This window comes from Balaenoptera ricei, chromosome 13 (assembly GCF_028023285.1).
Source record: "Balaenoptera ricei isolate mBalRic1 chromosome 13, mBalRic1.hap2, whole genome shotgun sequence".
NCBI lineage: Eukaryota > Metazoa > Chordata > Mammalia > Artiodactyla > Balaenopteridae > Balaenoptera > Balaenoptera ricei.
The window spans coordinates 66,723,358-66,738,484 of NC_082651.1; the positions used below are offsets into that span (position 1 = coordinate 66,723,358).

Here is a 15,127-nt window from a genome sequence, read left to right on the forward strand (position 1 = left end):
CGCATCAGCTCCTGTGTCATTTGACACACCCCATTAGCTTTTTTTTTTTTTCCTGAAATACCTTTTTTTTAAGAAAAAAAATTTTTTGACATCTTTATTGGAGTATAATTGCTTTACATTGTTGTGTTAGCTGTATAACAAAGTGAATCAGCTATATGTATACATATATCCCCATATCCCCTCCCTCTTGCATCTCCCTCCCACCCTCCCTATCCCACCCCTCTAGGTGGTCACAAAGCACAGAGCTGATCTCCCTGTGTTATGCGGCTGCTTCCCACTAGCTATTTTACATTTGGTAGTGTATATATGTCAGTGCCACTCTCTCACTTCGTCCCAGCTTACCCTTCCCCCTCCCCCTCCCCATGTCCTCAAGTCCATTCTCTACATCTGCGTCTTTATTCCTGTTCTGCCCCTAGGTTCTTCAGAACCTTTTTTTTTTTTTTTAAGATTCCATATATATGTGTTAGCATACAGTATTTGTGTTTCTCTTTCTGACTTACTTCACTCTGTATGACCGACTCTAGGTCCATCCACCTCTCTACAAATAACTCCATTTCGTTTCTTTTTATGGCTGAGTAATATTCCATTGTATATATGTGCCACATCTTCTTTATCCATTTATCTGTCGATGGACACTTAGGTTGCTTCCATATCCTGGCTATTGTAAATAGTGCTGCAATGAACATTGTGGTGCATGACTATTTTTGAATTATGGTTTTCTCAGGGTATATGCCCAGTAGTGGGATTGCTGGGTCATAACCCCATTAGTCTTTGATAGGTCCTTATTTTCAGGCCAAACAAGACCATCCAGGCTTACGTGACATAATTCCTGTCCCAAACCTGGAGTCCTTATTTTAGAGGGGAATGATATTTAGAGACCATAATCAGGTGATTGACACATGGGGAATTTAGAAATTGCCCCATCCTATCAGTAATATGTAAAAATTTATCAGCTTTATAATTAAAATCCTGATCTCTAGAAGTCTTCATCTCTTAGTTTAAATACCATAGAAACCCCGTGTGAAGTGCCAACTGTTGTTACACACTGGTCAGATAGCTATAAATGAAGCCCCATAACTATGTCTGTTCCTGTAAAATTCACTGATAGTGTCAAAAATCTTTGGTTTTATAGCTTAAGAGTTCTCAAATCATTTAGTAGTCAGCGCTCTTGTTCTTTAAAGAGGGCACGGTGAGTTCCAGGAAAGTGATGGAATTATTGAGGGAGTGTCCATTCCCTGGTCACAGCCCAGGTTTGTGGCTGTTTGATTCTTCAAATAACAAGTATATTGTTGTCTTGGTTGAAGGAATGTTAAGCCCCAGAGGGATATTTTGAAAGAAAGGCATGGCCCTCTGTGCCTTCGTGAGAGCTCGGCTGCAGATTTTGTCAATGACTAGTTTGATTGCCTCAAATTTTTGTTATGTAGTCTGTGATCCGGGTACATTTCCAAGATTTTTTTTTTTTTCCAAAAAAAAAAAGTGTGTATATCTCAGTTGTTCTATGCTGTGTGCACTGTCTAGTTCTCACCTGCATTTTGAAAAAATTTTTTTGTTACAAGCTGCTAGTCCATTTGAACAGGTGCATCTCTGTTATGTCTTGTCCTCCCAAAGTAGAAGCTTTCCATATAGTTTGTGCTTTTTTAAAAAGAATTATCTTCCCAGAGTTCTTTCAGTCTGAAGACAGAGTTGTACCTCATCCACCTCTTCACTGTCTGAAATAGTTATGTTAGCTTAAACATTAATCTCTTTAAAAAACACCTTAGCAGGGCTGTTCCCAGCGCTTGGAAATCTTCCCTGTGTCCTCCACAGTCCATAGTACCCTTTGGCACAGAACAAAAGTGGTTCCCCTTTCGCCTTCTACAGAATTAAAGATTTGGGGGCTTGGGTTTTTGTTTTTAATTTATTTAATCAAATAAACTAAAGTGTATTTGATAACCTTCATGTATAAAGTTTTATACATTAACATACTTGAAAAATTACTCTTGAATTTTATATTACATGAGAACATTTTAATGAAGGAAAAGCGTAATTAGCTTATGAGAGTCTTGCTTTGAAAATTGATTGTAAATTTAATAAGGGTTTTATATTAGGCTGATTTTTATTGTCAAAGTATGTATATCACTCTGAACTTTAGGTTAATTTCTACTGTTTGGGCCACCTTTCAGCATATTCCTTATGAAAGTTTGGGCTGCAATCTTTGTATGACCTCTGGGAAATGCTCTACTTGTTATCTTTTTCTTTATTGCAGGTTTCTGATGGAGTGTGAATGTGTTTCGTTTTTGTTCTTTGAGTTTTTTACTTCCAGGAGTCAGTTATCAAAAAGCTTAGCTTTTCAGTTTTAGGGTGGGAGGGAAATCTAGGAAAATTCCATGTGTTTTAGTATTTTGGTATTTTTGAGAAACAAATTTACTCATGTTTTCTGGAATATTTGTGTCCTGAAACACACCCTCTTCCTGGAGCTGACCATACACCATTAAGATATTCCTTATTCATATTAGCAAATTTTTTTTAAAAGGCCACATTTAAAACAGTACTTCTTTGTGCATAATAGGTGTATTGAATTTAGTGTCATAAGACATTTTTCATATTTTGCTCTAGTTTTTCACAAGCAGAAATGGCTTGATCTTTTCTTTTTTCAAAACCCGTTAGAATGTTTAAAAATAAAGTCTTGATTCTTAAGTCTTTGCTATTTGTGAAGACTAGGTTACCACATAGAAGGAACTAGATATTTCATTATGAAGGAAGCTGCCTATTCCTTTCCAATAAACTTCCCGTGATCTTACTTAGTCTGAGAGCATTATGAGAAATCTATTACACACTGACATAGAAATTCTTCAAGTTGACAGAAAAGACAGAATTCTCCCTACTTAACTAAGGGAAAAAGGTTTGTTGATTTGTCAGTTTTGACAAAAATCATACATTTGCACACTTTCAATCATTTTAGACCTTCAGCTGTGTACTGTACTGTATATGTGTATCCCATCGTCTTTCCAAAGTCTACTGGTCATAGTTGAATTGTTACCTGTTTCTGATTTTGATTTTAACAGTGGGCAATTTCTCAGTTACTTTAAAAAGGTAAACTTTGTATCAACATGATTTTCAAAGTTCTTAATAAAGTGTGGGTTTTTTTTTTTCTGTTGTTTTTTAATAGGTAATTTCTGTGGTTTAAAATTCAAGAGATACAAAAAGGTATACAGAAAGAAGTCTTACCTTTGGTCCACAATCACCCTGGTCCTTTCCCTGGAGGCAGTGTTTGGAATACTTCCTTCAGCATCAAATAAAAATAGTTCTAAATATTGTCATGAATTCTACTTAGTATGTTCATTAATTTCTGCTTATTTTTACAGAAGTGAATGGTGACTGGCAAAGAGCTGATGCTGTCTGGAATAAAATGCAAGAAGAAAATATTATTCCTCGTGGGAAGACATTAAGGTTATTAGCGGAAATCCTTAGGAACAGTAACCAAGAGGTTCCATTTGATGTACCTGAGGTAATTTGCTTTTAACTGTAAGCATAACAGATTTTGTTGTTTGTCTATAACTTTAGGTTATAGATTAGCCCAGCTTTACACTGAAAAGGTCACTGTTGTGTTTACCACTTTTTGTTTAATTGAATAATTTTATTTTTAAGTTGTGGTATGAGGATGAAAAACATTCCCTGACTTCATCACCTTCACCTGTAGAAGTTAGTCTCCAGAAAGAGCTATTGAATGCCTGCCACGGGAGGAGAGACAAAGGTAAACGTGTACACTGGCGTCTTCTTTCTGATAGCAACATGGGATCTAAGCCCAATAAATTAGTAGTGATCTCGGATAGAGATGGAACTTAAATTGTATGTATTCATTATTTTCTTTCATTTTTTAAGTTAACAAAGACATTTTGGGACAATTGGGAAAATTTAAATATCGACTGAATAGTGGGTCATTAAGGAATCACTCATTTTGTTAGATACGATAACAGCATTATGATTTATAGGAAAATGTCCTTAAATTTTGAGATCTGTAATGAAGTATTGAGAAATGGGAAAAAAAATCAAGATTTCTGTAATTTATTTTAAAGTGCTTAAGCCATAAAGAAAATGGTTAAACAAATCTGGCAAAATGTTAATTATTGGGTATAGATGATGGGTATATGGAGGGGGTTATTATACTATTCTTTATATTTTTCTGTACATTTGAAATTTTTCATAATAAAAACTAAAATAGGCGTGCATTTTTTTCAAAAATTACACTTTGAAAATAGCATTATCATTAATTTTTTGGCAAGTGTAATTGTTACATATTTTTACGTGAAAGCAAAAAATGATTAGGGTGTTAACCATCACAGTAGTGTATGTTAAGCAGTATCTTGAGGTTGAAGGCAGGACATGAGCCCTGTTTCTTGCGTTTCTTCCCTTTCTTCAGTGGTAAACTTTCCTGAAGGTATGCCTACCTCTATTGTGACTACTTTAAAATTTCTTTGACCATCTTGAACCCTCTGATACAAGCTTGCCTATCACATTCTAGATGTTTTCATTTAGACTTTGTTGTACTCTCCCCAGACATATATTACTTTTGTTTCCTTCATTTTTGTTAATTTTTCTCCATAGAATGCTACTGTTACCTTTAACTCCTCCAGTGTTTGTGTACATTTTCTAGTATGCTTTATGATAATTTAACCATTATGCAGCAGATTTTCTTTTCACTTTAGTATTGACAGTTTTGAGCTCCCTTCAGTAGAAAGTAATCAATTTAGAAATTTATAGATCCTTTTAATTTCTTTTTTTTAATATTGTATTTTTAATTTAATTTAATTTATTTATTTATTTTTGGCTGCGTTGGGTCTTCGCTGGTGCGCACTGGCTTTTCTCTAGTTGTGGCAAGCGGGGGCTACTCTTCGTTGCGGCGCGCGGGCTTCTCATTGCAGTGGCTTCTCTTGTTGCAGAGCACGGGCTCTAGGTGCGTGGGCTTCAGTAGTTGTGGCACGTGGGCCCAGTAGTTGTGGCTCGCCGGCTCTAGAGCGCAGGCTCAATAGTTGTGGTACACGGGCTTAGTTGCTCCGTGGCATATGGGATCTTCCTGGACCAGGGATCGAACCCATGTCCCTTGCATTGGCAGGCAGATTCTTAACCACTGCGCCACCAGGGAAGTCCGAACCTTTTAATTCCTTAACAAGAAATTTTGTGATACTGACATAAAGTGTCTGAAGGAGGAATTAAGCTAAGCTCTTATGCTTTAATACTGCAGAGTAACTTTTTATTCTTTCTGAGTCATTTTCCTTTGTTGCATATTCAGTCTATATATCCTTGAGTCTTTCACCATGTATCTCTTAAACCTAAATATAAAGTTCATTATTATCAATACTATTTAAATATTCTAATGGAATTTTGATTTGATTGAAATGAATGTAAGGTTAGTGTATACTTCCTGTTCAAAGATTCCAAAGCTCCATATATTGCCTTTTTTTAATTGTTGTTTTTATTTAAGTAAAAACATTTTAACCAGCTAACTAAATATAATGCAGTGTATATTATAAATGTAAAGATATACCCCTATTCTAGTTTTTTAAAAATTTTTTTAAAAATAAATTTATTTATTTATTTATTTATGGCTGTGTTGGGTCTTCATTGCTGCGCGCTGGCTTTATTTGCGGCAAGCGGGGGCTACACTTTGTTGCAGTGCACAGGCTTCTCATTGCAGTGGCTTCTCTTGTTGCAGAGCATGGGCTCTAGGCACGCAGGCTTCAGTAGTTGTGGCTCGTGGGCTCTAGAGCGCAGGCTCAGTAGTTGTGGTGCACAGGCTTAGTTGCTCTGTGGCATGTGGGATCTTCCTGGAACAGGGCTCGAACCCGTTTCCCCTGTGTTGGCAGGCGGATTGTTAACCACTGTGCCACCAGGGAAGGCCCCTATTCTAGTTTTAATATACAATTTACACTTATCTAGTTGGTTTCATTCTGTTAATTCTGCAGAGGTTTGAGTTACTTTTGTGTATATCTCTGAATCGAATGCTTGGCAAAATATGAATACTTTGAAAATTGAATTCAAGACTACAGTTTTAGAAAACCACTAGTAAGCTCTTCTAGATTATTTTGTTACCTTAAATATTCAAATTGTACTTACTGTGTATTTTCATTCAGCCAAGTAGTGAACTATTATATATGCTTGTTGGGATGTAGCGAATAATTGCAGTACATCATAACTTCTAAGCTCTATTAAAAGGAAAATATATGCATTATGTAATGAATGATAGATTCTATCTTTTCTTAGTTAATATACAAATATTAAGATCATAACCTTTTTCTCTTGTTTTCTCTGAATTTACCTTGAAAGTTAACTAAGTTTTTGATATTGTCACTTCAGCTTAATTGAAGGGCTTATTCAAACTCCCCTAACTTGTAAACACAAGCATAACTTCTGCTTGTTTAGAAACCTCTAAAGTAGCCCAGAATGTTCTTCTGAGTATTAATATCATGTTCATTCCTATTTGTGTGTTCTATATTTATTTACATGGAGCTTTATATCCATAAAAGCTCTTACGTGATAGTTAGTCATGCCCCATCTTTATTGTGATTTGTTTATACACACCAGAGTGTGGATTGTAGTTTCAGTTGGATGTTTATAGCCAGGCAATTTTATTTCAGAAAAGTAAGTGACTGAGAAGTGTAGTTACTTCTCTTTTGGTAACATCTTTTCATTCACTGACAGTTATTGTGAACAAGTGAAATAAAACTGTTAATCAGTCAAACAAATGTTGCTTAGTTTACTTGTTAGATATCTGTATATTTGAAAATTGTATGTTTTTGTGTAAGTCCTGTCGTAGCCAAATAATTTGATCTCCTAATTTTAGAATTATAGGCTATACTCACTTTAATGCTGTTGTGTTGAAGTGTTAAACACAGTAACCACCCACTTATAAAGATCGCTTTAAAGTGAATCTTTTGCTCCCCTCAATCTAAATTATACCCCTGGTTTATTTGGACTTTAACACACATTTTGCAATTTATTTTGAAACTGGAAACTGGGATCATCTTTTGATAAACAAATTCAGAAGAGCTCTTTTTCGTTTTTATTGGCATGAAAATTATTGACTTTAGAGAGCTAGTATGAAAAATAATTTTAAAACGAAGCCCTTTCTGGTACCAACCATCTGGATTAAGTAGTAGTTTTCATAACTGTCACTTTGTTTTTTAAAGATTGGAAGAGTGATAACATCTGCTTGCTTGGTCAGTGTGTGTGTCTCTGTAGAGTGGTATAGTGAGTGAGTATTAAAAGAAGCAGAAATATGGGGGTTTGGGGCTTTGTTTTAGGGCTTTTCCCCCTCCTTTTTTGCCATTTCAGAATGTCATCTCATTTTTTGTTGTTTTTTTCCCTCATAGATGCATTTAATATTTTCCTGAAAGCGAAAAAGCAAAACATTGTGTTCAATAGTGAAACTTATGCCTGTCTTATAAACTTACTGTTGATGAAGGATAATCCTACACAAGCAATGCAAGTGAAAGATTTGTAAGTATTAGTTCATCTATTAAACCTCACACTTAAAACAAAATGTCAACTGTCATTAGGATTTTTCTAATGATGTATTGTAGTAGCAGTTGCTTAATTGTCTTCAATTAGTCACAAAAATTATATGAAATGGTTTTCTAATTTTATGGGGTTTCTTTTTTTTAATTAATTAATTAATTTATTTATTTATTTTATTGTTTTTTAATTAATTAATTTATTTATTTATGGCTGTGTTGGGTCTTCGTTTCTGTGCGAGGGCTTTCTCTAGTTGTGGCAAGTGGGGGCCACTCTTCATCGCGGTGCGTGGGCCTCTCACTATCGTGGCCACTCTTGTTGCGGAGCACAGGCTCCAGATGCGCAGGCTCAGTAATTGTGGCTCACGGGCCCAGTTGCTCCGTGGCATGTGGGATCTTCCCAGACCAGGGCTCGAACCCGTGTCCCCTGCATTGGCAGGCAGATTCTCAACCACTGCGCCACCAGGGAAGCCCCTATGGGGGTTTTTAACCTACAAAAAATATAACTTTTATTGGCCCTGCACACTGCAGTATATTTTATTTTACCTTATGTAACCTCACAGCTCATGTATTCTATTCATATGTAGAAAAGTAGTTTTTTAAATCATATTCTGTTTCTTGTTCAGCAACTCGATCTGTGTACCTTTTATGGTGGAAGCAGCCTGATACATGAAGACACCAAGGGCTTTGAACTTAGGCAAGGGTTTGAATCTTAGTTGAAAGCTCGTGGGAAAATTTCCTCCTATCTCTGAGCCTCAGTTTTTCTTCTGTATAATGAGTAGATGATAATAAATCTTACATTAATGATTTCTTCTAGTTATTGAAGGAGATAGAGTGAAGTAGAGAAAATATATGGTACTCAACACATTTTAAATACCTTTTCTCTTTCCCCTTCTTGTTTTGTAATCTGTTTAGTGGTGTTGGTGTTAGTGGCGGTAGTGGTTTTGTCTCTGGCTAGTTCCCTAGAGTAAAATACTTTGTTAATCAGAACGAGAATAAAGTTTTCTTCCCTGGTGTTGTGTCAGTTAACTGACTGTTGTCTTATCCCCAAGGAGCTACCTTCAAAAGTTAAGTAATTAATCAGAAAGGGCCTAGAAAGGAGAAGATCAACGTCACCTGCTCTGGAAGGTACACCTGTCCTGTTGATGAGTCAATAGCTTTATTTTCAATGGCAAAGGTCAGCCTCTTCCTAGTATATTGTAAGTTTTGAAATAATCTCTCCTGGCTAACTTTTGGCCTTCAAAATTTTTAAGTCGCAGCACTTTTGGAATATTAGAATCCTGAATAGAAAATGGGTGTTTGCCATTCTTGGAATTCACTGGAAAACCTGGCTTTCATATTAGTGTTATGTTAAAGTTATACACCATAGGGCCGTGTTTACTGTTTATGTTTCAGTACATTTTGAAAAATACGTTGTGTATGACTGTACTTGTCTCTGGAAATACATCTGTATCTATTGACATATACACACACACACAGTATATATATATATTCATATATATACATATAAGTACTATATATATATGGATACACACATACACCATATATATCTGTGATCTTGAATCACTTGTATGTCTTGATATAGGACAGTCACACTGAGACTTTTAAGTTCAGGTTTTTAATGCATTGTGTCTCATTTGTGTTTTTACTCAGTTGCTAATTAAATTATCTATCTCTGGAATACTCAGTACATCCTCAATTAGTGACTTGGAAAATGTGACATTGAACAACATCCTGTCATCTATAACCATTGAAGTCATCCAGGAGGTGCAGGTTTTTTCCTGCAGTTACTTTTCTTGGAAAATTATTATCTAAACACTATCCACAATTATCAAAGGTGTTTTGAAGCAACAGTGATTTGGGAGGAAAGGGTGGCAGAAAAAAGAGAGGAACATTTTGTGTTGAGAATTGGGTATGATTAACTGAGGAGATGGAAGCAAAGAAGGAACTTTTTCAAAAGTCTTTTAATCCTGAGGTTGGTCACAAAGACCTCTGAAATACTTCCCAGAAGTACAGATTATAATTCTTTCATTTTAATTGGGCTTGTTCTAGAATGGTGAGCCTCACATTCTGGTAGCATAAACAGATAACCCACCGCCCACCCCAAAGGTTCTGACTCACCTGATCTGGCGTGGGGCCCAGGAATCTGCATTTTACTAAACACCCCAGGTGAGTCAAGAATGACGTCTTAAACATTTTGATCACATACCATTATCAGTGAGCTGTACTACTGTAAGTATATGATATGTAAGTATATTATAGAACATACTCCAAAAATAGCAATTTTTTGGAGAATAAGATTTAAAAATAGAAACTTAAACATTTTCTTGCCTCACCCTAGAGCATTCACACAGTGTGCATACCTCTTGCTGAAGACCCCTGATCTAGAGTAGTTTTTCAAATTGCATTTATAACCTGTTAGTGGATCATGGACTCTATTTAGTGGGGCAGAATCAACATCTTTTTTAGTGAAATAGAATAGAAAATATCAAAGCATTCCATGTAGTAAAGATACTTTGTGAACGTTTGCTTTCAGTTATATGTGCATCTGTATATCAATGCACTGGTATGTACCGTAAAACATCTTACTATGTCTGAGTGAGAATCTTGATCAAACAAGTGTGAAAGCTGTTGACCTAGCAGATGGTTATAAGCACAGCCCTTCTATTTACACTTATGTCCACAACCTGTAAAATGTAGGTTTATCTTCTTTCCTTCCCTCCCTCTCTAGATGTTCATGAAACCTTTCTGTACTCCTGAGGTTACTTTTATCTTCCCTGTGTTATCCTTCCGGGAGTGTTTTGTAGCTCCCTTCCCCATGTAGTTGTGTGGGCCCAAAGAGAATCCTAGATGCCAAGCTTTAGAATGCCCAGAGGCACTTAATCTGGGGATCTGTGCACATCCTTTTCCTTGAACCAATAAAACGTTATATCTGACTATGAAGAATCGTATCTTGGGTTAGATCTACATTGGGTACTTTTTTTTTTTTTAATTTATTTATTTATTTTTTTAATTTTTGGCTGTGTTGGGTCTTCGTTTCTGTGCGAGGGCTTTCTCTAGTTGCGGCAAGCAGGGGCCACTCTTCATCGCGGTGCGCGGGCCTCTCACTATCGCGGCCTCTCTTGTTGCGGAGCACAGGCTCCAGACGCGCAGGCTCAGTAATTGTGGCTCACGGGCTTAGTTGCTCCGCGGCATGTGGGATCTTCCCAGACCAGGGCTCGAACCCATGTCCCCTGCATTGGCAGGCAGATTCTCAGCCACTGCGCCACCAGGGAAGCCCCTACATTGGGTACTTTTGAAAATAACTCTGGACTGGGAATTCAGAAGCGGAAGTTAGAGTTCCAGTTCTCTGTTACTGGAGGAATGTCATATAACTTCTCTGGATTTGTTTCCTGGTTCCAGCGTTGCCAGTGTTCCACTAGGTCATCTCTTCCCCTTCTGGCTCTGCATCAGTGATCAGAATGAAAAACAGTTGTTGCTTTTTTTTTTAGAGGCATCTTTATTGTAATATGGTGTGACCAAATGAGCTACTGTAATAAGTGGTGGTACCCCCAGTATTATTCTGGCACTACTACTCTCATATTACTCTATAAATAGCAGTCTGTTACAGTTACCTACATGATGCCACCTGTTCAATCTTAAGAGCAGTTGTTTTCCCTGTGAACTAATGCAGTCTTTGTTTTTGCTGTACCTTTGCTGTCTCTAATGTGTTGCAGATTCACTTGACTACTAGTGAGATTTCTGCAGTTTTATCAAAAAGGTTATTTAACCTTCCCAACAAGTAACGGAACCTCAAAAGTAACAGATGCCTTTAAAATTTTTGAAAGAAAAAATGACTTTCTTTCATTTTTAGTTAGAATTACAACATTTCCTCGTGTTTCAAAATAAAAATTTAGGTATAGTGAATTCTTTCAAGGGAGGGGAACTGCTTATTCGTAGAGCAGTAATGGTTATAAATTGTTATTTTAAATCTCTGTTAACACTGAACTGTATTCTTAGGAAACTTGAGAATCATGTGGTGATTAGCTCTGCTTTATCTTTCAAGAATAGCACTTCATTTTCTCTTGTTCCTACTAGCTTCTTATTTTATTCTGTCTAAAAATACTGCTAAATTAATAACTGATGGTTTTTACTGGATTGGCCAGTTTTTGTTTTCCAAAGTAAGATAAATTCTAATCACTGCCTAATGTCCTATGTGCGTGTTATATAAGTACAATCTATAGACCAGTCATAGCTCTGAAATCTCTAATATGAAACTTTCCATGTGATACTGTCTTCTTTGGTTAAGACAGAGTAATTTTTGCAGTTGATTGTAAGTTAAAAGATTGATACCCCTTCACTCTGCAATTTTTTTTCCTTTATTTTAGCAGTTCTAAAAATGAAAAGAAAATGTCTGGAATTCTGTGCTGTCCAGTCCAGTAGCCACTAGCCATAAGTGCCCACTTAAATTTAAATTATTAAAATTAAATATAATTAAAGTTTCCATTCCTCCATCACAGTAGCCAGGTAGCCACATGTAGCTGGTGGCTACCCTATTGGACAGCATGGATAAAGAATATTCTCATCATCATAGGAAGTTTGATTTGACATCTCTGTACTAGATTTTTTTCCAAAAGGAAAGATCAAAATTATGAGTCAGAAGTAAACTTCTCTTATTTTATTGTATGAATGAGTCCACTGCAAAATCACCAGTACCTTATGTAGTTTTTCTCCCTTTGCCAGTTTGGAATATATTTTGGTTGTGATTGGTCAGTTTCTACATATGTAAAACATGTATATGTTCAGCATGTAATAGAGGTGGGGAGAGTTTTCTTCCTGTTTATCCTCACTTTCAAATGTGTATTGAATACACACCTTCTTGAGATAGGAAGAGATTATTAAAAGAAAAATGTTCTGTGTTTTGAGATTTTCAAAAGGTTTGACAATCAAGTGTGATGTCAGAAGTTTTGTTACCTTATGGTTTTAATGAATTTTAGGAAATATTTTCAGGTAAATATGGTATAATACATGTAATAATGTTGGCATAAGAAGTGAGCTTAATTTTAATAGTGTCTCCTTGTTTATTTAATCATGCTAAAGATTGAGAAAGTAAATCCTTTATTTTCTGCAGTTTATAGTCTCATGTATGAGTTTTTGACTTAGGAGCTTTGACAGATGGTATAAAGGAAAAAAGTCAAACTGAGCAGTGGGTGCTTTGGTGGGATTAAGAGGATCGTTCGGGGGATAAGAAAATCCTTCCCCCAGGGACAGTAGGGGGGAACCTCAGAGGCTGAAAGTGACTGAGAGGATGGGCACGTCACTGTGTCTTTGGAGGATTTTCTTGGGATTGACGAGAATAATTTAGCAGTGACCCTGCTTTTCTCGCAATCTGCTCAACTTAGATGTTCATGTCCGTAGGCCGAGGTTTTTGGCAGCAAGATCATCACTGAGCTTGATAAGGCAAATGGCAGCAATTGCTTTTGCCCCTTTTGACCTGTGGAGATTTCCTAATCGGGAGATAAACCCTAGGGGCATTAAGGATGCTGAAATTTCATCACAGGAGATATGCAAACAGTGTAGCAAACAGAAATCATCTCTGGCTAGGGTATTTCTTCTTCTTCTTCTTCTTCTTCTTCTTCTTTTTCTTTTTTCTTTTAATTATGTAGGTTTTATTCAAAAGAAAAGCGAGTTTTTGCTCTTGAGTTTTAAAAAGTTGGGGGGTTTCAAATTTAAGGCTGGGACAAGATTGTATGAAATTTTACATTTTAATGTAACAGTGGTTTTAGTTCTGCAGTATATTCACCTTTAAAAATTGTATGTATCTAGATGACAGAAATTTGAAAATTAATCAACCAAATGATATGGTGTTAGTAATATGCTTTAGTTTATATTTAAAATATAAAGTGCTGAAAATAAATGCTCATTTTTGTTGTCGAAAGAATAGTTTTACATTTTATAATTATGGTGAGTGTAGAAAAAAGAGGAAAAAGTATCCAGCTTAGGATACAGCAGAACAATGCAGGGCATGCAGTTATTTTAGTCATCTAATATGTCAGCATTCAAGAATCTGAACCGATTGTTTAAAAAAAATCTTGTACTTTGTTTCTTTTGTTGCTCATTTCCAACTTTGTCATCTGTCAGAATGCGAAAAAAAATTATCCTTCTATAACCATTGACAGGATAACACAAAAGCTGTCTCCAGGTCGATATTTTGCAGCAATATTTTTAACATACGAACAGTAGTTTTTATAATTTCACCTTGGTGCTCAACCATTTATTATCGTATCAGAAGCATGTCAGTAATTCCTTTCTAAATGTCTGCTTCTTTTAGCGCCGAGACCCACATCAAGGGCTTCACACTGAACGATGCTGCCAACAGCCTCCTCATCATAACGCAAGTTAGGCGGGATTATTTGAAAGGTATGTCACAATGCTTGACCTTTACGTCACATTAATGCCTCTGCAGATTTTTCTTGTAACGCCCTTCGAATACTTGGATAAAGGAGTCCATTTAGCAAATTACCTGCTTATCAAGAGCCTTTTGTGGTAGCTGAGAGACGTAAATTACTGTACATGCATTTATAATACAGCTTGAATATGAATGTACTTGTCATTTGACCACTTAGTCCAGTTTCCATTCCATTTAACACAAGATGGGTTTTCTTAAGATGAATCACAGCTCTTCAGACATGCAAAATTTGTGTTCCAGAAGGAGAGAAAGTACAGGCTTTCAAGTGCGTTAAAATTCACAGCACAAGTCATTTTGCTTTGGAAATTAACATACTTTAGAGCATCTGAAACAATTCCCAGCAGTTGTTTCTTGCATATTGTGTTGGTTGTATGTGAGTTAGCAAATGAGTTAAATTGAGTGTTAAATGTGTGGGATTGTGCACCAAATGATTATAATATTGATTTTTAAAACCTAATCTAATACTTTTTTAATAGTTCATAAAATACCAACAGCAGTAAGATACGGTGTTTGTTTGGAGTTTCAAGTTTTTGAATTAAGAGGATAACACCAGAAAAATGTGGAGATGACTTTGGGGAGGGTTGGGATGAGGCCATTTGTTTGGTAGAGGCTGTTTATGGGTTTGCAGAGGGATGGATTTGGATCGGATGGTCTTATGAACGAGCTCCCAAGGGGAAAAATGATGAATCTCTTAAATTTAGATAAGCATCTTTTCACATTTAATTTTACATTTGAATTTTAGTCGATACAGTAACACCATGATTTTGCCGATACAACAAAACACACTTAGGAACTCTTTAAGGAAGGTTGAAACAGCTCTTTAACCGTTAAATATGTTGCCTAGTTTCTTCCTCACTCTGTATATACTCCTCACTTGCATGCTTATAAAATAATTTCACATCTCTGAAAGTTGCTGTCTAATTGTGCAGCTTTAATGTTGCCTGTACTGCCTAGAGGTATTGGTCTTTGGACGTCTTCCTAATTGGTTAGGACTGAGCATGTAAGTGATGATTTCTGCCTATGCAAAATTGCTGCCTCAGTATTCTACAGGCAGGACCAGCCTATTAGACAGCCTTCAGTCATAATTGAGTGTTGTAGGGCTTGCTATTAAAACTTTAAAAGCTTTCATTTTCTTTGCAATAGAAGAGGCTTTTTGGCAAGTAGATATTTAAAAACAATTTTTTTCTAC

At 36.1% G+C, this 15,127-nt stretch overlaps 1 protein-coding gene across 1 annotated transcript in view; it reads left to right on the forward strand.

Annotated features, from left to right (window-relative positions):
• Positions 1-15,127, forward strand: part of LRPPRC (leucine rich pentatricopeptide repeat containing) — a 111,206-nt gene that overhangs the window by 83,103 nt on the left and 12,976 nt on the right. The window contains exons 28-31 of the mRNA XM_059943451.1: positions 3,345-3,487; positions 3,628-3,733; positions 7,350-7,476; positions 13,801-13,889. Coding sequence (XP_059799434.1) covers positions 3,345-3,487; positions 3,628-3,733; positions 7,350-7,476; positions 13,801-13,889 — 465 coding nt within the window. The remainder of the gene's footprint in view (positions 1-3,344; positions 3,488-3,627; positions 3,734-7,349; positions 7,477-13,800; positions 13,890-15,127) is intronic.